Genomic DNA, 25551 nt, shown 5'->3' with positions numbered 1-25551 from the left:
AAAATCCAACAAATAAAATTAAATTTCAAAATTTATTTAACCATCATCATATAAATAACATAAATTAAAATAAAAACTTAAATAAGTTAAATACTTAAATCTCAACTTGGTCCATGAACTTTCAATCGAGTCTCGAACTTGTCCCTCAACTTAAAATTGTCTCAAATATGTCCCTGAACTAAACAACAGTCGTTCCTGAGATATTTTCTGGCAATGGATTGATGACGTGGTTGTACGGAAGCCACACTAAAAACCAGGCGAACTTATAAACGTCGTCGTTTCTTTTTAGCGCCCAAAAACAACTCAAGATTTCATATCTGGTGCGAAAACTCGTAATATGCCTCCTCTCCTCCTCAACGATGATGGCTCTACCATCAACTCCCTCCGCTATGCCCAATGCATTCTCTGCAGCCGCCTCACCCACTCCGTTGCCCCTGATGTCGCTGCCATCGACTCCGTCAAGCGCCGCTTCGACTCTCATGGAGGCTTCTCTCTCGCTCTCTCTTTTGCCAACCTCTTTGCCAAGTTCTCCTCCAAGACCGGCCCCGGCAACATCAACAACAAGTGGACTGTCATCTGCCTTATCAAGATCATCTTCAAGGATTGCAAAGATGCGAATTTTAGTATTGTTTTTCTAATCTCTTGCCCAATTTGTCCTTCTCCGACAATGTCGATTTCCGTAAGGATAAGGATTCTTCTTCTGTTAAGCCTTTGGAGGATAATAACAAAAAAAATTGGTTTAACGGGTTCTATTGGTTTCAAAGGATCTCAAGAATAGGAAAAGCTTGCGTTTAGAGATTTTGTCAATTTGATTTGGGAAGAGAATGAGTTTTTTGAAAAGGTTTTGGTTAGAGATGTGCTGTATGCTTGCCAAAGAGTTGATGGGAAGTATGTTAAATTCGATAGTGGTATTGATGGAGGTGGATATGTGTTATCAGATTTGATTAGGGTACTTAGAGTTATTAGGTTTATGGTACATAAGCTCTGTAAATTGGGAGGAAGAAGTGAGCACAATAACCCCAATGCATAGAAATACTAGGATTATGCGCATTAAACTATTCTCAATACTCAAAACGACTTCGTTTCAGTTGTATTTGGAGGTCAAAAAGGAAATGACGTCGTTTACAAATTCAGTGTGATTTTCGTCTAACTACGTCATCAATCTGTCGTCGAAAAATACCCTCAAAAACGACCATTGTTAAATTTAGAGACAAATTTGAGATAATTTTAAATTTAGGAATGAGTTCGAAACTCGATTGTAAGTTCAGAAAACCACTTTAAAATTTAACTCTAACTTAAATATAATATAATATTATTAATTATTTTACATATATATATCAGAACAGATAAAAACGAACATTACCTAAATTCGATATTGTCTCCCCTCATCCAAAGACCTACTCCGCTCAAAACTCACACTATTTCAAAACTAGTAATTACCCACTTCAAACAAATAAGATAAAATAAATACTTATAAATTCGAATAATATTGTCATGGCTAGTCACAAAAATGAACAATACCGTTGTTTCTACAAGACTACAAATCTGTATTTTGACTATTTTCAACTCTAGATAACCGGTCCTCAAGATTGTTTTTGCCAGGTGAGAGAGCAAATTTCAAATTTTCCAAACAGTGACCTAAATTTGAAAAAATTAAACATGCCACGCGGCTCCATATTATTGGACGCGTTATACCCACTCGCTGCGCAGAACCGCGTGGGTGTTAAGTGTCAACATTAACGTAAACCCCAAAATACCACCTCTGTCCCAACTCCCTAGTGCCGAACACCGAAAAAAAAAAAACGTAAAACTAAATCCAAAACCAAAAAAAAAAAAAAAAGAAAAGAAAATTTTTTCGCAGTTGTGTTTTTGAAGCGAAAGATAAAAAATCATTTCCACGCTCTTTCTCTGTTTTCCCTTTCATTTCCCCCTCTCTCTCCTTTCTCTCTCTCCACTCGCCGGCGCTACTCTCTCTCTCTCTACACACACAACACACAACGCAACCAACACAAACAAAAAAGCGCAACTCACAGAATACTCTCTTTCTCTGGCTATCTAAAATTTGGTTGCTTCTTCTTTCTCTTCGTTTCTTTCGGCGGAGATCGAATAGATAGGGTTGGGTAGCGGAGCGAGCGAGCAATGTCGGAGGAAGAGAAGCTTCTGAAGGAGGCAAAGAAACTGCCATGGGAGGATCGACTATTCCACAAGAACTGGAAGGTTCGCAACGAGGCAAACATCGATTTGGCCGCGCTATGCGACTCCATCACCGATCCAAAGGACCCTCGCATCCGTGAATTCGGTTAGTAATCTCCGCCTGCTAGGTTTTTTCCACGACGTTCCGATCTCGAATTTTGCGGATCTGGATGTGTTTCCGTTTTCGGATGCTCGTGCTTGTGCTGCATTTTGTTTTTCGGATCTTGATGCGGTTGGTTTTTCAAATTTGAATTTATTTATATTTTTTTATTTTTTTTGGTGGCAGGTCCGTTTTTTAGGAAGACTGTGGCGGATTCGAATGCGCCAGTACAGGAGAAGGCTCTCGATGCCCTGATTGCTTACTTGCGAGCTGCTGATGCTGATGCCGGCAGGTGAGTTTCCTAATAGATTTTTGTGTTGTTTTGTTTCTATGTTTCTGATTTCGCTCCACAGTTACCTGCATGGTTCTGTTTGATTTTCAACGTGAATTTGAATTTGAAATTGGGAAGAATAGGTTTGGGAAGGAAGTTTGTGATGCCATTGTAGCCAAATGTCTCACTGGAAGACCGAAGACTGTGGAAAAGGCTCAGGCAGTGTTTATGCTCTGGGTGGAATTGGAGGCTGTCGATGCTTTTCTGGTATTTCTTCTTTCCCGTGATTGTTTTGGTTGCCTCTGAATGAGGTGTCTTTTGTAGTTCGCTTGGTATTTTGTGTCACTGTGTCTGTCTTGCTGCCAGGTGGTTAGTCGTTGCACAGTTTGTCTCAGTCAATAGGTTTTTAGTGTTTGTTTGATGTATATTTACAATGCACACAGATAATAAAGCTTATTGCTGTTATAAAATGCCAAATTGTAGCGTATGTCCTCCTTTCTTGTGTGCTTTACTCGTGCCAGATCTAGTTTAGTCACGTCTTAGTTTCATCTGTTTGCATACTTTTGGCGAAATGGGTTTATGCTGGGATTTAGGTACTGGAGAATGGAGATTCTTCTCAGGGGGGCTAGTGAGTGTACTTATTGCTCCTGTGCAAATCCAAGTGCATATTCATCCTATTTTACCTCTGAAGAAGAATACAAAAAAGAATGGGTTTTAGTCTTTAGTAAAACCCAAGTGCATATTCATCCTAGTATTAGTTTTTCATAAAACTTTAATTTATTTGTAATGCGTAATGATGCAACTTGAGGTTTTTTATATACAGAAGTGTCAACTAATACTAGTCCTTAAAATGAGTATTGAGACCATGCATTTTGCCCCCATCAGGAATTTATTTTTGCGTAGAAGAACAATAATTTTATTAGATTTGTAAAGGTGCACAATGAGGAGAAGCTTTTCTTAGTAACAAAATGGAAACCCCACATGAACATCAGTAATATATTGCTATTCTGATCTCTTATTATTACTACTCATGATCTTGATGTGCATTTACTTAACAAAACGTCAGATTCTATTTTATTTTTTATTCTTATTTTTTTATGTGCTTCTGAGGTTTGATTGAGAGTTTTTTTGTTTATAATAAACTTTCTGTGTTTCATGGTTCATAGTATGTTTTACATATTGAATTTTGAATGTTTAATTCCTTCTGGGAGTTACACATAAATAGATTTCAAACTACTAGTCTTCTCCTTTCCTATTTTTTTTCTCAACTATCTAGACTTTTGCCTTCTGATAATTTTAGGATGCAATGGAGAAGGCGATAAAAAACAAAGTTGCTAAAGCTGTGGTTCCTGCAATAGATGTTATGTTTCAAGCCTTAAGGTGTTGTTCTCTCCATTGCGAAATCTACGATAGTTTAATTAATTTATTACACAGAATTATCATTTTTTCATACTGCCAGTGAGTTTGGAGCGAAGATTGTGCCGCCTAAAAGAATTTTGAAGATGCTTCCTGAACTCTTTGATCATTCCGATCAAAATGTTCGTGCATCCTCTAAAGGGTTGACTCTTGAGCTTTGTCGATGGATTGGTAAAGATCCTGTAAAATCAATTTTGTTTGAGAAAATGAGAGATACAATGGTATGCCAATATTTATTATTGTAGTTCTTAATCCCCCCTCTCTTTATCTTATATATGCAAATTCTGATTCCAATTTACTCTTTTCTAAAGAAAAAAGAACTGGAAGCTGAGCTTATAAATGTTATGGGAACAGCAAAGCCATCCCGCAAAATAAGGTAGATTTTCTTGTTTTGAATTCGTCCTTCCTGAGTATCATTGCAATGTTAGGATGCATTAAGTGCTCACTGGGGCATGTGTCTGTTACTCCAATGTGATGCAATACACAACTCCCCCCCCCCCCCCCCCTCCCTCCCTCCCTCCCTCCGTCTCCTTCTCTCTCTCTCTCTCTCTCTCTCTCTCTCTCTCTCTCTCTCTCTCTCTAACAAATTTTGAATTATATTGATTATTGCATTCCTTTTCTTTTCACTGATTTAAGTTTTCGATTTTTAAAATGTATATCTGCTGTGTTTGTTCCAGATATTTGTTCATTTTCTGTTGTGTTTAGACTCCTGAAAAGACATCTAAATGCTAAAAGGAAACATTGAAAATATTGTTATATTCTTACCAGAAATTGGTAGGCACTTTATGCTTCTTATGAAGTGTATTTTCTGAAAATCTTTTCAAAGTAAAATATTAATAATCTGAGACAGGGAAAAAAATTTAAAAAGAATTTAAGACTAACTAAAAATAAGAGGTGGAAGAGTCTTAGCAGGAATGTATATGTGAGTAGAAACTGTATTTGGTTTCCACATTGTTACTGTAAAAACTAACTTCAGAATCCAGACGACATGAACAAGACTATTAGTAGGGTTTAGGCCAATAAAACATGTGACCAAAAGGGTAGTTATTCTTGCTCAAGATCTTCATATAGGAAAAATAGTAAAAATGTGACGACACAAAATGATGTTTTGTTGTAACTTGGTGGATTCTGCTGGAGGATGACTAATGAGGACTAATAAGTTCAACAGAATACAACATGTTCAAAGATGCTGAAAGTCTTCCAATAATACATAAATATTACACGATATGCAAGCTGATGCCCATCAGCAAACTAATTGAAACGACATCTCAAGACTTGCTGTTTTAAATATCTTCATTTCTCTCAATCGAAATAGTTATAATTCTTGGTGGTAACTATTTTCATTTAATTTCCGTTTTTTTGTTTTTTTCTATGCTTGAAGTCTTGTTTAGCCACATAGGCTGCGTTTGGTTTTGAGAACAGGACAAAATAGGACACTGAGGACATAGTGTTTTTGTGTTTTGTTTGGTGATAAACTGAATATAAGATAGAATAAATAATAAAAATCCAGTTTACCTTCATTTTTTTTTCTTCACACAAAATTAAAAAAAGAATAGAATGGTAAAAAAATGTAATTTGAAAAATTAATAGGGACAATAGAAGAAAAAAACAAATTGTGTCTCCGCCAGTGTCTCTATGTCCTTCCTGACAGGAAGGAAGGGCACAAAGTAGACTAATTCAGTGTCTTAGGACACAATGTCTCTGTCCATGTCTCATCTACCGAACATGATTTTGTCTTAGTGTCCTGTGTTTGTAAAAAACGTAGTCATACAAATGCAGTCATAGGGACTTTCGATGAGAAGATGGCATTGGTCAAGCAAGCTTTGTATACCCAAAGCAACTAAACAGCCTGTAGCTATAACAACATTTTATATACCAAAATACAGCTTACAATAATTAGTCAATGCTGTATTTAAGACACTCAACAAATCCATATGAGAGGTGTCATGGAACACTGTTTATGTGCTGTAGTGTTTTGTAAATTTAAATTTGTGTTAAACCAACAGTGAATGTAACTAGTGCTTTAACAACTAATGTGAATAAAATTCAATTTGTGGGTTTGACATCATCTTAATAATTGCCCATCATGTTTTAGATCTGAGCAAGACAAGGAGCCTGAACCAGAAACTGTAGCTGATGTTGTTGGTCCTGGCCCTACTGAAGAATCTGGGAATGATGGTATGTAGTTGATTTTGGAGCTAGTAGAGTTCACTTTATTTTTCTGAGAACATGACTTGCCTTTCCTTGGTGGTGCTACCATCCCTAACTCATCAATCACTTCGATTAGCAGCTCCTCAAGAGATAGATGAATATGACCTTGTTGATCCTGTTGACATATTGACTCCTTTGGAGAAGTTAGGATTCTGGGAAGGAGTGGTCAGTTTCCTTGCCCATCTCTCAGATTGTATTTATTACTATTTTAATACACCTTTAATTTATTGTTGGATGGCTTTGAACCCTTCTTTCATTTCCTTTCTGTATTATTAATCACTAGAAAGCTACCAAGTGGTCTGAACGGAAGGATGCTGTGGCTGAGCTAACAAAGCTTGCATCAACTAAAAAGATTTCTCCCGGTGATTTTTCGGAAGTTTGTCGGACCTTAAAGAAGGTATTTTGTATGATTTGTGTCATGCAAATGAAACAGCTTGGCCATCTACTTGTCATGCTTTGACACTTTTTCTAGCTCTATTTCAAATCTAATAGTGTGTTTGTTTCCTAGTTAGGATATATATCATGCTGATTATCAGGTGATGCTGATATGGGATTTCTTGTTGGAAACTACCCTGAGGTCTTATTTGTTAGTATTGCTAGCTCTAAAATAAACATGGTTAGGGTAGGGTTGCATTTAGTGGAAGTCCAATGGCTCAGGCGTTTTTCATTTCATTTATTTATATTTAGTTGTTTACCTACTCTAGGGTTTGTCTCGTCTTGTTTCTGCATGCAATGTTGGTCAACTGATTTCTAAATATTCCTGATATTTGTTGCTACTTTTCACCACTTTTTTTTTTTAAAAAAATAATCATGTTTCTATACTTCTGAAAACATTTTTCCCCTCAAAGAAAAGATGTGGTTATAACCAAAAGCTGGTAATTTTAAGCTGAAAAATAGCTTATGAAATGTATGAACATTTTTGAATCTTATGGTTATAAGCAGAAATTGGCTATTTTAGAATTGTAATGATTTTACTGGATATTGTAAACTATCATACCCTTTTCTAAATATTCCTGATATTTGTTGCTACTTTTCACCACTCTTTTTTTTTTCCCTATCTAAATAGTCATGTTTCTATACTTCTAAAAACATTTTTTCCCCCTCAAAGAAAAGCTGTTTTAGAAAATTAGATTATAACCAAAAGCTGGTAATTTTAAGCTGAAAAATAGCTAATGAATATATGAAAATTTTGAAGCTTATGATTATGAGCAGAAATTGGCAATTTTAGAATTGTAATGATTTTACTGGATACTGTAAACTATCATACTCTTTTTATTAATTTTTAATTTTACAATATAATAGCAACATTTTTCATACAATTCAAACAAAATAGATTACTTTTAAAATAAATTTTCAGCTGAACCAGGAAAACAGAAATTAATTCTTGCATAATTGATTATATAAAAATCAATTATATAAATATATTTGGATTGTTAAAATAACTTTAATCTTTAAGCTTTCCCGAATGCACCTACTAACATGTTTGTGCTACACACATTAGATCATAATATATCTTTATAATAAGGTTGCTTCATAATTTGTAGTGATACATTTTGTTCTGTTTTGGCCTTTATCTTAGTGATACATTTTGTTCTGTTTTGGCCTTTATGTTGGATCTTCTGTAATTGTGAACTTCATTGACATTTTTTAATGATATGTTTATTTTTCCGACTAAGGTTAAACTAGTAGCTTTTGCTTGCAGCTTATCACAGATGTGAATATTGCTGTTGCAGTTGAAGCCGTTCAGGCTCTTGGCAATCTTGCTCGTGGATTAAGAACCCATTTTTCTGCAAGTTCTCGTTTTGTGTTGCCTGTTTTACTTGTAAGTACCAGTGCACATAATATATGGATGGGTAACAACTGAATGCACTTTTTCCGCAGGTTTTATATGTATTAATTGGTTCTTCTATTGCATATTCTATATTATTTGTGAATTTTCATGCATGCCTCCATGTGCTCAAAGTTTGTATGTTTTCAGTAGCAATTTATTAATTGATTTTGGTTTCGAGAGCTAATTGTCTTGTGTGTTTGAATTCCTTGTGGTAATAGTAGCATTATGATTCTAGCTTTCATAGAAATAAAAATGTTTTAAAAATTAAATAGTGAAGTGTGTTTTCAGTAGATCATTTACTGAACTTCAGAGTAATGCTTACTTAATGCAATTCCTTCTTGAGTAGGAAAAATTAAAGGAGAAAAAGCCCACTATGACTGAGGCATTAACTCAGACTCTTCAAGCGATGCACAAAGCTGGATGCATAAGCCTTGTTGATATTGTTGAAGGCAGGTTACCCTCCATATTCTTTAAATTAGCCTTAACTTAGGATTGGATTTCTATGACTATTCTATTTTTTCTATGAATATTAAGTGTTTCTGCTATAAAAAATCTTGACATGAATATTGTATGTAGTTACTATTTAACAAAACATTTGATCTTTTCCCTTGTACTGCTTGTTTCTTGAGCAATCTTGTTGGAAAACGTTTTGTTACTCTTGTTATATTGTATTGTTAATTTAATGAACTGTATGATACTCGCATGGATTTTTATTGGTGTTTCAGGGTATTGTCTTTTCGTAGCTTAACGCCTGATTAGTTGTATCATTTTTTTCCGTTAGTGCAGTACATATGCTTTTTTTTGACTATACTATATTTATCCTGCTGCAGATGTTAAAACAGCTACGAAAAACAAAGTCCCCCTCGTGCGATCATTGACCTTGACCTGGGTTACATTTTGTATTGAAACCAGTAACAAAAGTATAATTACTAAGGTGCATAAGGATTATGTGCCTATATGTATGGAGGTCAGTTTTATATGAACCGTTTAATATTCTTTTACCTTGAAAAGTATTGTCTTCAATTCAAATGTGATGTATACTTAATTACTTCTATGTTGTCTGAATATGGTTCAGCACCTTTCATTGTCATGATTTATACCGAGTATTGGTAAAATAGTTTGATATCGTGTTTTCCTTGAGCTAGGACCACATATATTTGCATCTATGGGAGTTTATTCCAACCATCTGTAAAAAAACACTTATTATAAAATGTTTATGTACTGCCCTTTATCTATTCTGTTTGGAAATACTAAAATCTGGATCTTGCAGAGCCTAAATGATGGTACTCCTGAAGTGAGGGATGCAGCATTTTCAGCATTGGCAGCAATAGCGAAGGTAAACATGTTACCTTCAAATCTGCTTGCGTTTTTTTTTTTTTTTTAAATGTTAGAACCTCATGATATTTATATTCTTTAGTCGGTTGGGATGAGACCTCTGGAGAGGTCACTGGAGAAACTTGATGATGTTAGGAGAAAGAAACTTTCAGAGATGATTTCAGGGTCTGAAGATGCTGTGCCTGGTGGTTCTGCCACAGGTTTGTAAGTTTGGTTTTAGTTTGACTGATTTACTTCCTAAGCCAATGTGTTGAAAAGGTATTCTGATTTTGTTACGCTATTTTGTATTTTTCTTTCGGTTGACATTTGGTATGATCTTCCAGCACCTGTGCATGGTACACGAGGAAGTGCGTCATCTGCAGAGGTGGGTTCACTTTCCTTACATATAACCAATGATGAATGAAATGGTATGGAAATAATGGAATAGGGTAAGTGAAGTGGAGTAGAGGCTCCACTCCATTGTTTGAATATTTAAAGATATGGTGGGGTTGAGTGCCCAAGGCACATAAAAATGGTGGAAATTATAGTAGGAAGGGAAAGAATGAACTATGAAGGGAATCATGACTAAAACAAATGAGGATTTCATCCCATTGGCCCAAATTGGGGGAAAGAAAGACAAGTCTGTTGGATTGGATGGAATCCATTTCATTTTCTTTCATTCTATTCCATCCACCCTTTCCCGCCTTTGAAACTATGGAATCTCTGTTTTTCTCTGTCTTTTCTGTCATTCACTACTGAACCAAATCCACTCTTAATCTTCACTTAGGTGACTGGCTTTTGCATTTTATCATTCTGTATTGGGTTGTTTTTTGGGATTGAATGGATATCGACTTCCTTTTGGTATGAGGAAGGTTGTTAAATATATAGTTGAGAGTTCATTTATTTTTAATAAGTGGATTGGGAATTCTCATCTTAGAAATCTTTATTTGTTTGTTGTTTTTGTATCCAAAATCTGTAATCTTACAGAACAATGATTTCAGTCTGTCATGACTAATCTTATGTGAATAAGTGATATTACGGTCAGTGAAGGAATTTGAAAACTTGGAAAGTCAGAAAACTAGTATCTTTTAAGTGTGAAGTAGAAGCCAAAAGTTCAGAAAATTTTGAGATGGGAAATTTATTTCCTTTACCTGATTTGCATCCAGATCTCCGAAGGTGCATTTGTTAAAAGGTCAGCAGCAAGCATGCTCAGTGGAAAAAGACCTGTTCAGGCAGCTGTAAGTTCACAACATCTTGCTCGAAACTAATGTGGTTAGTTTCTCTCCATCCGAGTGATATATTGAACATTTTTTTGCATCCCAGCCTGCCCCCAAGAAAGGAGGTGCTGCAAAGTCTGGTACAAACAAAAAGGCAGATGGTGTTGCACAACCGAAGGTTTCAAAATCAATTGAACCACCTGAAGATGTTGAGGTAAATTGTTCAGTTTGTTTCCATCCTTTTGATTCGAGTTTGCCATCATAGTTTGTAACAGGATTGCTGATGATAGTTTAAGCCATCTTTGTAAAAATTATGCAGCCTGCTGAGATGAGTCTTGAAGAGATTGAAACCCGAGTAGGTTCTCTTGTACAGTCAGATACCATCACTCAGTTAAAAAGTGCTGTTTGGAAAGAACGTCTTGAAGGTTTGTGATTGTTATCAGTTTTATGAGAATTGTACAAACAATTCTGGGAAAAAATATTTCCTTTGTTTTTTGAGGATTGTGCAAATGCAGTAGCTGACAGGAACTTACCTCAAGACTTTTTCATGTTATTAACCTGCAGTCTATGTTCTGGCTCTTTTTTATTGGGGGAGTGGGAAGTTGTGAGCTTTCAACTGCGTTTTTCATTGCTCATTTATCGTGTAGTTGTGAGCTTTGGATATAATCTTGTTTTTATTTTGATGGATTCATTTTAGAAATTGTTTCTCATAAATGAATTTTTTTAACGCTTTCTGCTCTGTTAGGTAATTTGGGTTAATATAGTTTGTGACCCATACTAGAAACACAAGGAGTCAAATTTCTAGGCCCCACTGATTTATCTATATTGTTATTTTAGCATACTTGATTAGGTTTCTGAATGTAAGATTTTTACAGCTATTTCTTCACTGAAAGAGCAAGTAGAAGGCTTACAGGATCTTGAGCAATCGGTCGAAATTTTGATTCGCTTACTCTGTGCTTTGCCTGGATGGGGTGAGAAAAATGTTCAGGTTAGTTGTATTTTCTTAAATAACATGCTTTATTTTTCTCAATTTATTGATAGTTGAAAATTAAAAATATGGTGTAGTATGCCTGTTAATCTCTGTATTCTCCTTGAGCAGGTTCAGCAGCAGGTTATTGAAGTTATCACTCATATAGCTTCAACTGCAACTAAATTTCCAAAGAAGTGTGTAGTACTATGCCTCTCAGGTCAGTATTATGGTTTGATTCAGGTTATGCTTAGAATAGCTAGTTCTGTTGTAACAAGATCTTTTTGTGTGGCTTTCTTTACTCATGTTTGACATTCATCTTGATAGGGCTAAGTGAGCGAGTAGCAGATATTAAGACACGTGCACATGCTATGAAGTGCCTAACTACTTTTTGTGAAGCAGTTGGTCCAGGATTCGTATTTGAAAGAGTAAGCATCATGGCTAGTTATGAGCATACCTTTTAACCAGTGGCCACAAGGGTGTTCAGTACTTGTCTATCCTAAAAATTCTGAGCAAGGATGGGCATGGTTGATTGGAATTTATGATTCTATCTTTTCTGTCTGCCTCTATAGTTTTGTGGACTATCTTTTTGAACATGTTTTATGAGTGATTTCTGGTTCCCATGTTTGATAATTTTCTGTCCCTAAGTCTAAAGATTCATGAGATGGAATCATTAAATGCATTTGACTTCATAAAAGTTGTGCCAAAGTTCACCGACTCCATTCAAGGTTTGCCCTAATTACACCTGAGACCCCTCTTGTTGATTAACTTGTAGTGTCCTCCCCTAATCCCATGTTTTACATATCAAGTACCAAAGTTGGTCCTCTCGTCTTCTCTCCATTCCTACCAAACCAATCCTCTTGTGCACCCCCACACCATAGCCCCTCTACTCCCCATCCCCCACCGAAATCTTGTATTAACTGTTTTAAAAAGGCCAGACCAAAAGTGGAAAAAGAAAAAAAATAGGCATTCAAATGTTATCCACTAACAAACAAATTTTTAATACATTACTACAGGAAGATATGTTCTTTCATCATTTGTCAACCAAATGGTGGAATGAGTTTGATGGTGCATAGCTATAGATCAGTTAGGGACTGCAACTAACTTACCTCTGCTCCTGTGCCGTAACTATATATATAGTGAACTGAGTCTCTCTTCTCCGTCCTCTCTTCGCTCACTTTCTTAACTTTCTCTCCAATTCTGAAACTCTTATCATTTTCATACTCTAAATCCTGTGCCCCATATTGTGCTTTCACATCTTAACTTAAAAATCCAGTGCCTATTTCATATTTATCAGTCAGTTAATTCATTCTCACTCTTTTAGCTTGAGAAGCCTCTTGCAAAGGTCAACTCCCATGTTTTGACCAACATCGATAAGGTCACCTCCAGGCCTGATTTGCCGTCCCTGAGATCCATTGCAATACTGTGTTGGATGTTGTCTTAGGCATGGTGAAGATGATGTATGGCTTCTAAAATTATTTAGTAACTTGGCAGAAGAGAAGATGAAGACTGAAATAAGTATTTTATTAAAATAGGGAGAAGGGCAGTGGTTTTATAGGTGCTTTTCTTTTGGAGTCAATTTTATATATTATACTTAGCTGTATTACTTCTTCGAGTTTTTAAATATTGCTGTATCTTTGTAACATTATTGTATTATGTCCATGCCATGTATTAGTACTCATGCTTCATAGGTTATATAATAAGAAAGTAAAGTGGCTTAAAGCAACAAAGTTCTAAAAATCTTGTATCTGTTATTGATTTTGTTGAGATTTTAAATGTTTTTCTTTTATGTACTATTTATTCATATCAAGCTTAGTTTGAACTATATACCTTTTTTGCTTTTGCTTTTTTTAATACCTTAACATATGATCTGCTAAAATAACTGTTTTTTGTCATGTAGCTCTACAAGATCATGAAGGAGCATAAGAATCCTAAAGTTCTTAGTGAGGGACTTTTGTGGATGGTTTCAGCTGTTGATGATTTTGGTGTATCACACATAAAGCTTAAGGTGTGTTTTCTGAATTTACATGCTTTTGTTTAAATATGCTAGTATTTTATTGTATTATTGTCTTACGGATACTCTTCGAGTCTTGGTTCTAGTTTGTATGTTCTGATGCAATCCTGTTTTGCAGGAGTTAATTGATTTTCTGAAAGAAACTGGGCTGCAGTCAAGTGCAGCTGCCACTAGAAATGCTTCAACTAAGCTTTTGGGTGTTCTGCATAGATTTGTTGGCCCAGGTTATTACATTAACTTTTGAATGTCCTTCCCTCGTTATTTATTTGTTAAAAGGTTCTAAGCTTTTCCCTGTGCAGATATTAAAGGGTTCCTTACTGATGTTAAGCCTGCATTGCTCAGTGCTCTTGATACTGAGTATGAGAAGAATCCATATGAGGTATGCTGTTCATGATGTATTTTCTGTTAAATCTTTTTTGTTTCTTAATTTTCCAAAGGTCCAATTTATTTTTTTATTTTTTTTCATTTGTTTGCTTCAGGGAGCATCTGCAGCTCCCAAGAAATCAGTCAAAACATCAGACTCGTCTTCCTTAGTTGCTGCTGGTGGGTTGGATAGCTTGCCTCGTGAAGACATTAGTGGAAAGATTACTCCGACTCTCCTGAAGAGCTTGGAAAGTCCTGATTGGAAGGTTTGGTTGACAATATCTTTCAAATAATTTGATGTTGCTGGCTTGCTTTAACTATTTATTATAACTGAAATGAATGATGTTATTATGATGTTTCATGACGTTCTTCTGTGATTTTCTTTTAGGTTCGTATGGAGTCAGTTGAAGCTGTAAATAAAATACTGGAAGAGGCTAATAAGCGCATTCAGGCAACTGGAACTGGTACTTTAGTAGCATTTGTATTATAATTTTGAAACTGTTGCTATGTGTGTCTTTTCCTCACCCTCTTCCTCTCTAATCCTTGTCTTGTTTATTTATGGTGAACTTCATTATATTTGTTCATTTATCGTATTATCAGGTGAGTTGTTTGGTGCTCTTAGGGGGCGACTCATTGATAGCAACAAAAATATAGTCATGGCAACCTTGACAACAATTGGTAATGTTGCATCTGCGATGGGACCAGCTGTAGAGAAGGCAAGCAAGGTGATTGGATCGTTTTCTGCTTTTGTATTTTCTATCTTGTTAATAATCTTGTGTTGTCATCTCAAGTTGTGCTTTATTGTTCGTTTCAGGGTATTCTGGCTGATATATTGAAATCCCTTGGTGACAACAAGAAGCACATGAGAGAATGTGCACTCAATACTTTGGATTTGTGGCTTGCTGCTGTTCATCTTGATAAAATGGTCTGTCTCAATCTTTTGTTAAGCGATTCTTCTGTCTTGTGTCTATTCTCTGAGTATGCTACTATTGTAGGTCCCTTATATTACAATTGCTTTGACGGATTCTAAACTTGGTGCGGAAGGGCGTAAAGACCTTTTTGATTGGTTATCTAGGCAACTTTCTGTGCAAAGCAGTTTTGCTGAAGCTGCACAACTTCTGAAGCCAGCCTCTGCTGCAATGACAGTAAGTTTTGGTCACTCAGTTTTTTGCTTTTTCTGCCCCCCCTCATTCATTTATCAAATCAGTATGTGTGGCTAATATTGTTTAGATCAAATGTTTGATGGATTATATGTAGGATAAATCATCAGATGTTCGCAAGGCAGCCGAGGCTTGCATTAATGAGATAGTGAGAGTTAGTGGGCATGAAACGGTGTGTATAAGAAGAATTTGGTTTCCTCCCTTCTTATGAAATTCATGTGAATCATCTTTAAATTTTTTATTTTTCTAGATTGAAAAAATAGTTAAGGACATTCATGGACCAGCTCTAGCTTTGGTTCTTGAGAAGTTGAAACCATATGGAGGCCTTCAAGGTAGGGTTTTGTATCATAGCTCATTCTTAATCTACTTTGTTGCTCAGGGTTAATGATTAACATGAGTATTCTTATGTTTATTTTCTTTCCCATGCAATATTTGTGCTTAGAATCATTTGAGTCTGCTAAGGCAGTTTCAGTGGGCGCATCAAAAGGTGTTCAAAAGGCTGGGAAATCGACTGCTAATGGTGTTCCAAAACACGGAAATAAAGCTGCATCTTCGGTATGTTTGAGTTTGTGTTGGTTGTTTGCTTTTAAGATTTGTTTGGCTTTCTAACTACTTGATTCATCATCTTGATAGCGGGCTGTTGCAACAAAGAGTGCTAGGTCTGAGCCTATCTCTGTCCAAGATATAGCGCTTCAGTCTCAAGCTTTATTAAATGTTAAGGATTCAAATAAGGTACTGCTAAGCTCTGTATACCATAATCTACTTTAAATCTTCAAAAAGAGTTGATGGATGAACTGTCAACTGTGTTGCCTTACATGCAGGAAGATAGAGAAAGAATGGTGATTCGAAAGTTTAAGTTCGAGGACCCACGCATTGAGCAGATTCAAGATCTAGAGGTGAGTCCATTTTTAACCAATGACCATGCTTATGTTTTCTGTGATTTTTGAATTGTAATAAATTTCTGTCCAACATTCTTGTGATGCAGAGTGATATGATTAGGTACTTCAGAGAGGATTTATCTAGGAGACTCTTAAGTGCAGATTTTAAGAAGCAAGTTGATGGACTAGAAATGCTACAAAAGGTCTTTCCTTTTTTGCTTCTTTTTTAATTTGTGTGCGTGCTTTCAGGGTATTTGATGTGCTATTAACTATATAAACTCCAATTGATCTTCTCAGGCACTTCCTTCCCTTGCAAAGGAAATTATAGAAGTTCTAGATATACTTTTCAGGTGGTTTGTTTTGCAGTTCTGCAAATCCAACACGACCTGTCTATTGAAGGTTGAACTTAATGTTCACTTTTTCCCCCTGGAAATAATAGTATGTTATATTGGTCCTTTGATCATAACTATACAATTTAATTGCTTAGGTGCTAGAATTCCTTCCTGAACTGCTTGACACCTTGAAGGATGAGGGATATTCTTTGACAGAGTCTGAAGTAGCGATATTTCTTCCTTGCCTAGTAGAGAAGGTATATTTAACAACTATGATAATTTCATCAGCTGTGGATGTTTCTCTGATAAATCTCTGTGGTTTAATTTGAACTCAGTTGATTTAGTTTAGTTTTGGCTTGAGTACAATAGTATGTATAAATACTTCACTATCCTCGGTGATGTCAAAAAATGAATAATTTAATTCACGTGGAAAGAGGCAAAATGTCATATATTTTCTCCCTTCAAATGTTGCAGTTAGGGCATAACATTGAGAAGGTTCGAGAAAAAATGCGGGAGCTGACAAAACAATTTGTTCTTGTATATTCTGCATCTAAATGTTTCCCTTATATATTGGAGGGTTTACGCTCTAAGAACAACAGAACTCGAATTGAATGTGCTGATCTTGTTGGATTTATCCTCGAACATCATGGTTCAGAGGTGATGTAGTGAGGTTCTTTTAAGTGAATTTATTTCGAGTATTTTTCCACGGATGTTTATTTGTGACATCATATGTGCAGATTAGTGGGCAACTAAAGTCACTGCAAATTGTTGCAAGTTTGACAGCAGAGCGAGATAATGAAACAAGGAAAGCCGCATTGAATACACTAGCCACTGGATATAAGATTCTTGGTATACTATACCCTGAAGATCTATTGTGATTATAAAATAATTTTGCTTGGTGATTGTACTGAATTATTGTCTGGAAAATTTGCCATTCATGAGCTCTCATTAAGATGTAATTTATCGGTTGAAGGCACTGCATGGAGGAAGTTATTGTTTTACTTTTTCACTTGAAGTTGGGGGATATTGATGTGACATTTTATTTGGCTTTTGTCTTGTTTATATCTCTTGGCCTTTCTGAGTTGTTTCTCTTCTATGATCATTCTGTGCAGGTGAGGACATATGGAGATTTGTTGGAAAGCTAACAGATGCTCAAAAAAGCATGTTAGATGAGAAATTTAAGTGGAAGGTTAGTGCATACGTTGCTCCTTTTTTATTCCTTTTCAGATTTATTGAAGTACTGATGATGATGGGAGTAATTTGTCAGGTTCGCGAGATGGAAAAAAAGAAGGAAGGAAAGCCAGGGGAAGCAAGGGCTATTTTAAGACGCTCTGTCAGGGAGAATGGGTGTGTAGTATTATTATTATTATTTCTTTGAATATTATTCACATTATGCAGTTACGGCTGAAATTTAGACCCCTAATTTATTTCCTTCTGGTTGGAGTTCTTTCTTTTGTAAATCTAAAAAAGAAGTTAAAAATATAAGGATGAATAATGAAAAATGTGATAAATCTTTCGAGAATGTTCTCAATCTCTAGCTAAAATGTTCAGATGTTCAAGCTTCTATGTGTGTTGCTTTGGTTTCAGGTCTGATGTTGCTGAGCAGAGTGGTGAAGTGGCTAGATCTCTTTCTGGTCCAATTCTGAGGTATGCTGAAATTTTTGTCTAGTTTCTTTTCCTTTTGCTCCTTAACTATAGAGGATTTTTCGGCCTAAATTAATACATAGTTCCTATACTCCTATGTATCCCTAATATCTTGCTTTTTGATTTGTTAGGAAAAATTTTGGTCAACTGGAGGTTGACAGACAATCAATGCCGCGCCCCATGGCCGTTGCTAGTGGCCCCACAGATTGGAATGAAGCACTTGATATTATTTCTTTTGGTTCTCCTGAGCAAGTAATCATTTTTCTTATTACATTTTCTAAAATGTGGTTAACCTTTCTAGAATTAGCATAGTGATAAAAACAAGTATGACATATAAGATATGCCTTTTGACTTTTATTTTCCTGGCTTCTCTTCATGAAATTGGAAAATGAAGTTTAAGCTCTTATTTCAAAAATATTTTTGTGCTGCAGTCTGTTGAAGGAATGAAAGTTGTTTGTCATGAATTGGCTCAGGCCACTAGTGATCCTGAAGGCAGTGCTATGGATGAACTTGTAAAAGATGCAGATAGACTAGTTGCCTGCCTCGCTAATAAGGCAAGATATTCCTAACAATCAATCCCCTTTATCTAATTAGAATGATTTTCAAGTGCTGATTTCGTCATGCTTTAATTTTAAATAGGTTGCAAGGACTTTTGATTTCAGTTTGACAGGAGCTTCATCACGATCTTGTAAATATGTGCTCAACACTCTGATGCAGGTCAATTTTATTGTTATTATTTCAAAAGTTTGTAATATTTTGTAACTTACAATAGTTGCTATTTACTAATCCTGTCCTTGGCTCTGTCCAGACTTTCCAGAATAAACGTTTGGCATATGCTGTGAAGGAGAGCACTCTTGACAGTCTTATTACTGAGCTTCTTCTGTGGCTTTTGGATGATAGGGTTCCTCATATGGATGATGGAAGCCAGTTGTTGAAAGCACTGAATGTGTTGATGCTTAAGATTTTGGTTAGCAATTTTTTATTTTTTATTTCTTGTTGTACAGAAAATTTGGATATGCTATGGCAAATGCAAGATTGTATGCCAAAAGCTTCACAAAATTTATATTTATAATTGGTTTTCTAACTAATGATTCTTAATACAGGATAATGCAGATCGGACTTCATCCTTTGTTGTCCTAATAAATCTTTTACGTCCGTTAGATCCATCAAGGTGGCCTTCACTGGCAACAAACGAATCATTGGCCTCTAGAAATCAGAAATTTTCTGATCTGGTTGTGAAATGCCTCATCAAGCTTACAAAGGTAATATAAGCTGCCAAAATTAAAATCCAAAACGGCTTGCAATCATTCATAACATTGCTAAAATCTGGCTCTGTTTAAGCATCTGGATGCATTACTCTGCCTTTAGACTGTACTTTTTCATTGAATCAAGTTTACTTCAATAATTGTAGAAGCCTATACTTAATTTTCCTCTTCAATCAGCTTAATTGAAATAGTCAATTCTATCTGGATATATTTGTCAGCAATTTTTTCACTTATTTTCCCGTGCTGCAGGTTCTTCAGAGTACCATTCTTGATGTTGATCTTGATCGCATACTCCAAAGCATCCATTTGTATCTGCAAGACTTGGGGATGGAGGAAATTAGGAGAAGGTATATAACTATTGTTGGGTATAGGTACTCTATCTAACAAGCATCACTTAATTTCTATTTTATAAATATTTCTTTTGTCAGGGCTGGTGCTGATGACAAACCCTTACGAATGGTGAAAACTGTTTTGCATGAGCTTGTCAAGCTTAAAGGCACATCAATAAAGGGACATCTTTCAATGGTTCCCATTGATTCAAAACCACAACCCATCATCCTTGCCTACATTGAGCTTAATCTTGAGGTATTCACTAAAGCAAATTATTTGATTGAATAATGCGAGGTAGGGGTGTCCATGGTGCGGTTTGGTTCGGTTATTTAGAAAAAGTCATCCGATCCAATTTTATATTAATTCTTTGGTTTGGTTTGGTTTTTTCGGTTTTTCAATTCAAAAAAGGTATTATGTTCTAGTTATTTCCCATGTACTAAAACCCTGTCCTATGTTATTTTCAACAAAAAAAATGCAACAAAATAACAAGTTTAATTTCACACAGTCATAAATAAAAGTCATACAACATAACAAAAATCTTGACACAAGAAGTTCAACAACAAAAGAAATTATAATACAACAATGGAAAAGCATGAAAAGTTCAACACAACAAAGAGAAAAAAGTTGTTTCCGTTAATTTTTCCAGCAAACGAGCCACATTTTGATGTTCTCTAGCAAGACAGCAAAGCATTGTTCTTGATTCTCAATCCTCAAATTAGGGTTACAGGCCGGTGCCTCAATTTTTGCATTATTTTCAAAAAAATTAGAATCATAACAAGAATCATAAAAATAGAATTTGAAATACAGAATCATCAAAACAATTAAGAAAACCCTAAATCATCACCAACAATTTCAGAAGCACAAGCAGTAAAAAACCCTAACACTAACAATGTCACAAAAATAGAAGAAGCAGCAACAGCAAAAAAACCCTAAATCATCACTAACAATTTCAAAAAAAAAAAAATAAAAAAGCAGAAGCAGAAGCCATCAGTGAAGAAATAGAAGAACAATAATCAACAACAATCAGCAATAGAATCAACTTGACACGGAGGGTCTATTCTTGAGGAGTTGATGATGCAGACAGAGTGGCCGAGTGCAGGGAGGTCTTTCTGTGCGTGGAGGACGACAGCGTTGGTGCGTGCTGTTGCTGTGCGTGGAGGACAACGGCAGCTGCTGGTGCGTGGCGCCGTGGAGGAGGACGGAAAGAAGCGCTTCGAGGATGGGGGAGGGGTCGCAAGTCAAGGGTGCTGTGGGGCGGCGTTGACGGTGGAGAAGAGGGAGGAGTTTCGTCGCTATGAGAGGCTTAGAGAGTGAGAGGAGATTCGGTGCTGGGAGTGAGAGTGTTTTCGGCGCTGGGAAGAGTGTGACTGAAGAGGGTGTTAGGTCATTTGGGAGAGGGGGGAGGGGTTTGGTTAATTTAGGGTCTTCATTGAACACCGGTTTGGTTAGGGTTTTTCCTAGCAGAACCAAAAACTGAACTGAACCGCAGCAAAAACTGCAAAACCTTTTTTTTTCGGTTCGGTCTATCGGTTTTGTTTGGATTGGATCGGTTTTGAACACCCCTAATTGCGAGGAAACCAATTTTTTTTCAGCTAATTTTTTAAATATTTTGTTAATCTTAAATTCTATACCCTAAATCATAAATCCTGGATCCTAAATTATAAACCTAAACCTAAACCTAATATTAGATAATGTTGGCTAACTAAAGTTGGTTGCTTATACTTTCTCTAATTGATTTTATTGGGACAGAACTATTAATATGTTTTGCACTTTGATCTTAGACACTGGCTGCTGCAAGAATGTTGACTGCATCTGGACCTGGTGGACAAACTCATTGGGGTGATTCTGCAACAAATAATTCAGCATCTGGCACACATGCTGCTGATGCCCAATTGAAGGTACAATGCTTTATATCTCACTCTTATCATTTTTGTCTCAATTTTGTTGTCAGTTTGTAGTTATTGTTATCATTGCCTGATATCCAACTTTAATGCAACTTCAGCAAGAGTTGGGTGCGATATTTAAGAAGATTGGGGAGAAGCAAACTTGCACAATTGGTCTATATGAATTATATAGGATTACCCAATTGTACCCAAAGGTAAGAATCCAGTATGTTGTGTTGATTTTAGATCAGATATATGTTTTTTTTTTTCATTAAAAAAAAATGTATAACCATCTTTATCTTGTTTTATTTTTTTCCCACTTTGCTTTATTCTTTTATGTTAGGTTGATATATTTGCTCAGCTTTCAAATGCTAGTGAGGCATTCCGCACCTACATCAGAGATGGTCTTGCTCAGGTTGAGAATTACATGTATTTTTAGATGTGCTTAATAATTGAACTAATGTGGTGCATTCTACGTACAAGATTGTAAAAAGATGAGTACGTTACCATGGGTGATTGATTTTATGCAGATGGAAAAGAATGCTGCAGCTGGAAGAACACCTTCAAGTTTGCCAATGGCAACTCCCCCGCCATCGTCATTAAATATTTCTTCACCGGATTTTGCACCTCTTTCCCCTGTCAACACCAATCCACTGGGTGATGCTAAATTAAATGTGAAACCTGAACCAACAAATTTTAATTTACCCCCATCATACAATGAGGAGAACCGAGTTAATGCCATTACTTCTAGAGCTTTAGGTTCTGACTACATATCAGGTGATAAAAGAAATGAAAGATATATGACAGGAGGTATGTCATTGTTCATCTGCTTATTTTGCACTTAGCTTTAAAATTTTACATAATGTTGTCCGAGAGAAGTTACTTTTTATTATACTGCAGTAGCGAGTGGAACATTGGACGAAATCAGAGAGCGGATGAAGGCCATGAATGACATGAATAATGGAGTTCCCCCTAGTCAGATTCCTCATCCATCAGAGCATGTTGGTCTCGGGAATGCTATGCAAGGTGGTGTGCTTCCTATGGATGAGAAAGCTTTGTCTGGGCTTCAAGCCCGGATGGAAAGACTGAAAAGTGGATCCCTTGAACCACTGTAACGAGAGATTTGGTTAAGAGAGTTTCTTGCCATTGCCAGATTTTGAATACATTATTGCCACCGATTTGGTGGCATGCAAGTGCAATCATATATAGTGCTCTCAGCACCGGGTTGGTATACATTAGTATGTATAATAATAGTCGATAGAGCTATTATCTCCTTTTAACAAAAAAAAAAAAAAAGAGCTAGTATCTCCTTCATACTATGGAATTTATGACGTTTCAGAGCATCATAGGAATAGTCGCAATCTAATGTAAATTGTAGTGAAGCTGTATTCTTTTTAATGTAGATCGTCAATTTAATGCAATTATTATCATTTTGGTAGTGCTGTTGAGTTTTGCTTTGTTATTTACTCTACTACTAAAATTTGAGTGATGATTCATTTTTAATTTTGGGATTGGATTTAGGGCATTCTACGGATGTCCTTCGCATCTTGGATTTTTATTATTTTATTTAGTTATTTATTTTTGTTTTTCTCTTTACCATTTGTTGTTTACAGCCTTTTAAAAACTCGTACTATCAGATATTTGTTATCAAATATTTGTTTTGAAATAAATAACTAAGGAAGATATAATAAATATAAAATAAGAAAATAAATAGGAAATATTAGTATTAATATTCACTATAATTAATATTTTAATATAATAGAAATGATATATATATATATATTGTGTATGAAAGAGAGAGAAAAAATTTTGTATATAGACAATATAAAGAGAGAGAGAATTATTATTAATTGTGTACGAAAAAAGGAGAGTATGTTATTATTGTACATCAATTTTTTTAGATCTCGCTATTTAGAGGTAAAATGTTGATTTTTCCAAACTTCATTTATGTTAAGTTTGGCTTGGGAGTTTTATTTTTTCATAGGGAAAATTATCCACCCATATAATGAATGGGCATCTACATTATCATATTTATCACAACACTCCTCCTTTCGATGATCATTTAGAATTATGCCTCGTTAAAACTTTACTAAAGAAAAACTCAGGAAAAAATTTTAGTAAAGGAAAAAGAGTACAATATCCTTTGTGATGGAGACTGCCTCATTAAAAAAGGGGTGAATGCGGATCAGATTGAATCGGATATGGCCAAAATCTTGATCCGATCCGCACTAAAATCATCGGATCGGATCAGATCCAATATCCGCAGTTTTTAACTTTGGATTCGATCCGCACATTTGCGGATCGGATATATCCGCAAAACACAAAAATCTTTTTTAAAGCTTATTTTTATTAAAAAATATTAATAAATTTCCTTTTTTCTACTCTTTTAAATATGTTTACTCTTAAAATAATATTAAACATACTTTTCTTAAATAATAAAATTAAAATAATACAACATATATGATAATTATTAGTTGAAATAAAACATAAGAAGAATATTTACTTATTTATTTATTTATTTATTTATGCGGATTCACGGATATGCGGATACCTACATAAAATCTGCAATCCGATCCTATAAGTGTGCAGATCCGATCCGATCTGACAGCTCTGCGGATCGGATCTATATTCCCAATTTTCGGATCGGATTCGGATAAATACCGCGGATATGCGGATTGGATCCGATCTATGAACACCCCTAATTAAAAACCTTGTCAAGAAAAATCCAATGAAAAAAAACTTGACCAAAGAAAAAAGAGTACAGTTTCCCCCTCTTATCGACATTATTTAATATCTCGAAATCGGCGCATCCCAACCTGATGTACCAATATTTTAAAAGAGGATTTTGGGGAGTGACTTTGTAAATAAATCTGCCAGATTATCGCTTGACCGGATCTGTTGGACATCAATTGTTCCTTGATTTTGAAAATCATGAGTGAAGAAGAATTTGGGAGAAATATGCTTTGTTCTATCACCTTTGATGTATCCACCTTTAAGTTGAGCAATGCATACTGTATTATTTTCAAACAGAACAGTTGGAGCTATCTTCTGATCAATCAGTCCACATGATGACATAATATGTTGGATCAGACTCCCGAGCCAAAAACACTCGCGACTAGCTTCAAGTATCGTTAGTATTTCAGCATGATTAGAGGATGTTGCCGAAATCGTCTGTTTTGTGGACCTCTATGATATAGCTGTACCACCATATGTGAACAGGTATCCTGTTTGAGATCTCCCTTTGTGTGGATCAGACAAATATCCTGTATCTGCATAGCCAACTAGTTGTGACTTGGATCCATAGGGATAAAACAATCCCATATCAACCGTTCCATGAAGATATCGAAAAATTTGTTTGATTCTATTCCAATGTCTTCTGGTTGGAGGGTAAGTATACCTTGCTAGTAAATTTACCGCAAAGTCAGGTCATGTATTATTAGCAAGATACATTAGCGCTCCAATGGCACTAAGATATGGTACTTCAAGACCAAGGATATCTTCATTTTCTTCTTTAGGACGGAATTGATCATTTTTCACATCCAAAGACCTTACGATCATTAGGGTACTTAATGGATGTGACTTATTCATATAAAATCCCTTCAAGATCTTTCCTGTGTATGTTGTTTGATGAATGAAGATCCCATTTTTTGTATGCTCGATCTGCAGGCCGAGACAAAATTTAGTCTTTCTAAAATCTTTCATCTCAAACTATTCTTTTAGAGCTTTTATAGTTGTTGGAATCTTTTCAGGGGTTCCAATGATATTTAAATCATCAACGTACACAGCAATTATAATGAATCTAGATGCATATTTCTTTATGAAAATACATGGGCAGATATCATCATTCTTAAATTCGTTTTTGGCCAGATACTCACTAAGACGATTATACCACATTCATCCAGACTACTTTAGACCATATAAAGATCTTTGCAATTCGACTGAGTATAACCCATGCGGATATTCATTGGATGGTTTAGATATTTTTAGTCCTTTAGGATCTTTCATATAGATATTACGATCTAATGATCCGTATAAGTAGACTGTCACCACATTCGTTAAATGCATATGTAGTTTATGGTATGCGGATAAACTGACCAAATGACGCAATGTTATTGCATCCACTACAGGGGAATATGTTTCTTCATAATCTATGCTAGACCTT

At 35.6% G+C, this 25551-nt stretch overlaps 1 protein-coding gene across 3 annotated transcripts; it reads left to right on the top strand.

Moving 5' to 3' along the window:
- The first annotated feature begins 1840 nt into the window (after positions 1–1840).
- MOR1 (ARM repeat superfamily protein) lies at positions 1841–22831 on the top strand. Of its 3 annotated transcripts, none has more exons than XM_088499579.1 (54): positions 1841–2299; positions 2480–2585; positions 2708–2831; positions 3865–3944; positions 4024–4201; positions 4292–4356; positions 6076–6158; positions 6271–6356; positions 6475–6588; positions 7894–8013; positions 8369–8471; positions 8853–8989; positions 9293–9358; positions 9440–9557; positions 9681–9721; positions 10503–10574; positions 10660–10767; positions 10873–10978; positions 11429–11541; positions 11653–11740; positions 11848–11948; positions 13421–13528; positions 13653–13758; positions 13834–13913; positions 14014–14163; positions 14286–14361; positions 14498–14622; positions 14712–14822; positions 14893–15042; positions 15155–15229; positions 15308–15389; positions 15500–15612; positions 15691–15789; positions 15879–15953; positions 16043–16138; positions 16233–16334; positions 16423–16524; positions 16742–16924; positions 17005–17116; positions 17380–17456; positions 17535–17614; positions 17855–17914; positions 18043–18163; positions 18343–18465; positions 18551–18628; positions 18720–18878; positions 19015–19173; positions 19426–19523; positions 19605–19761; positions 21288–21404; positions 21509–21604; positions 21733–21804; positions 21920–22199; positions 22290–22831. In XM_088499579.1, exons 1-54 carry the CDS (start codon positions 2140–2142, stop codon positions 22502–22504), a joined length of 6006 nt encoding a protein of 2001 aa, XP_088355705.1. In that variant the 5' UTR covers positions 1841–2139; the 3' UTR covers positions 22505–22831. The 3 variants fall into 3 exon arrangements, with proteins under 3 accessions (XP_088355705.1, XP_088355706.1, XP_088355704.1); XM_088499580.1 differs by having other exon boundaries at positions 1892–2299; positions 6268–6356; positions 22293–22831; XM_088499578.1 differs by having other exon boundaries at positions 1892–2299; positions 6268–6356.
- The last annotated feature ends 2720 nt before the right edge of the window (positions 22832–25551 follow it).

Source organism: Arachis ipaensis, chromosome B9 (assembly GCF_059453495.1).
Source record: "Arachis ipaensis isolate K30076 ecotype BB chromosome B9, ASM5945349v1, whole genome shotgun sequence".
In the NCBI taxonomy this organism is placed as follows: Eukaryota; Viridiplantae; Streptophyta; class Magnoliopsida; order Fabales; family Fabaceae; genus Arachis; species Arachis ipaensis.
This window is presented reverse-complemented; position numbering and strand designations above follow the sequence as displayed.

Excerpts from the sequence above, each read along its gene's own strand:
- MOR1 (XM_088499578.1), top strand. The coding sequence starts at position 2,140 with ATGTCGGAGGAAGAGAAGCTTCTGAAGGAGGCAAAGAAACTGCCATGG. Across the intron at positions 2,832-3,864 it reads AGGCTGTCGATGCTTTTCTG|GATGCAATGGAGAAGGCGAT; the intron begins GTATTTCTTCTT and ends TGATAATTTTAG. Across the intron at positions 18,164-18,342 it reads CTTTTGGTTCTCCTGAGCAA|TCTGTTGAAGGAATGAAAGT; the intron begins GTAATCATTTTT and ends TTTGTGCTGCAG.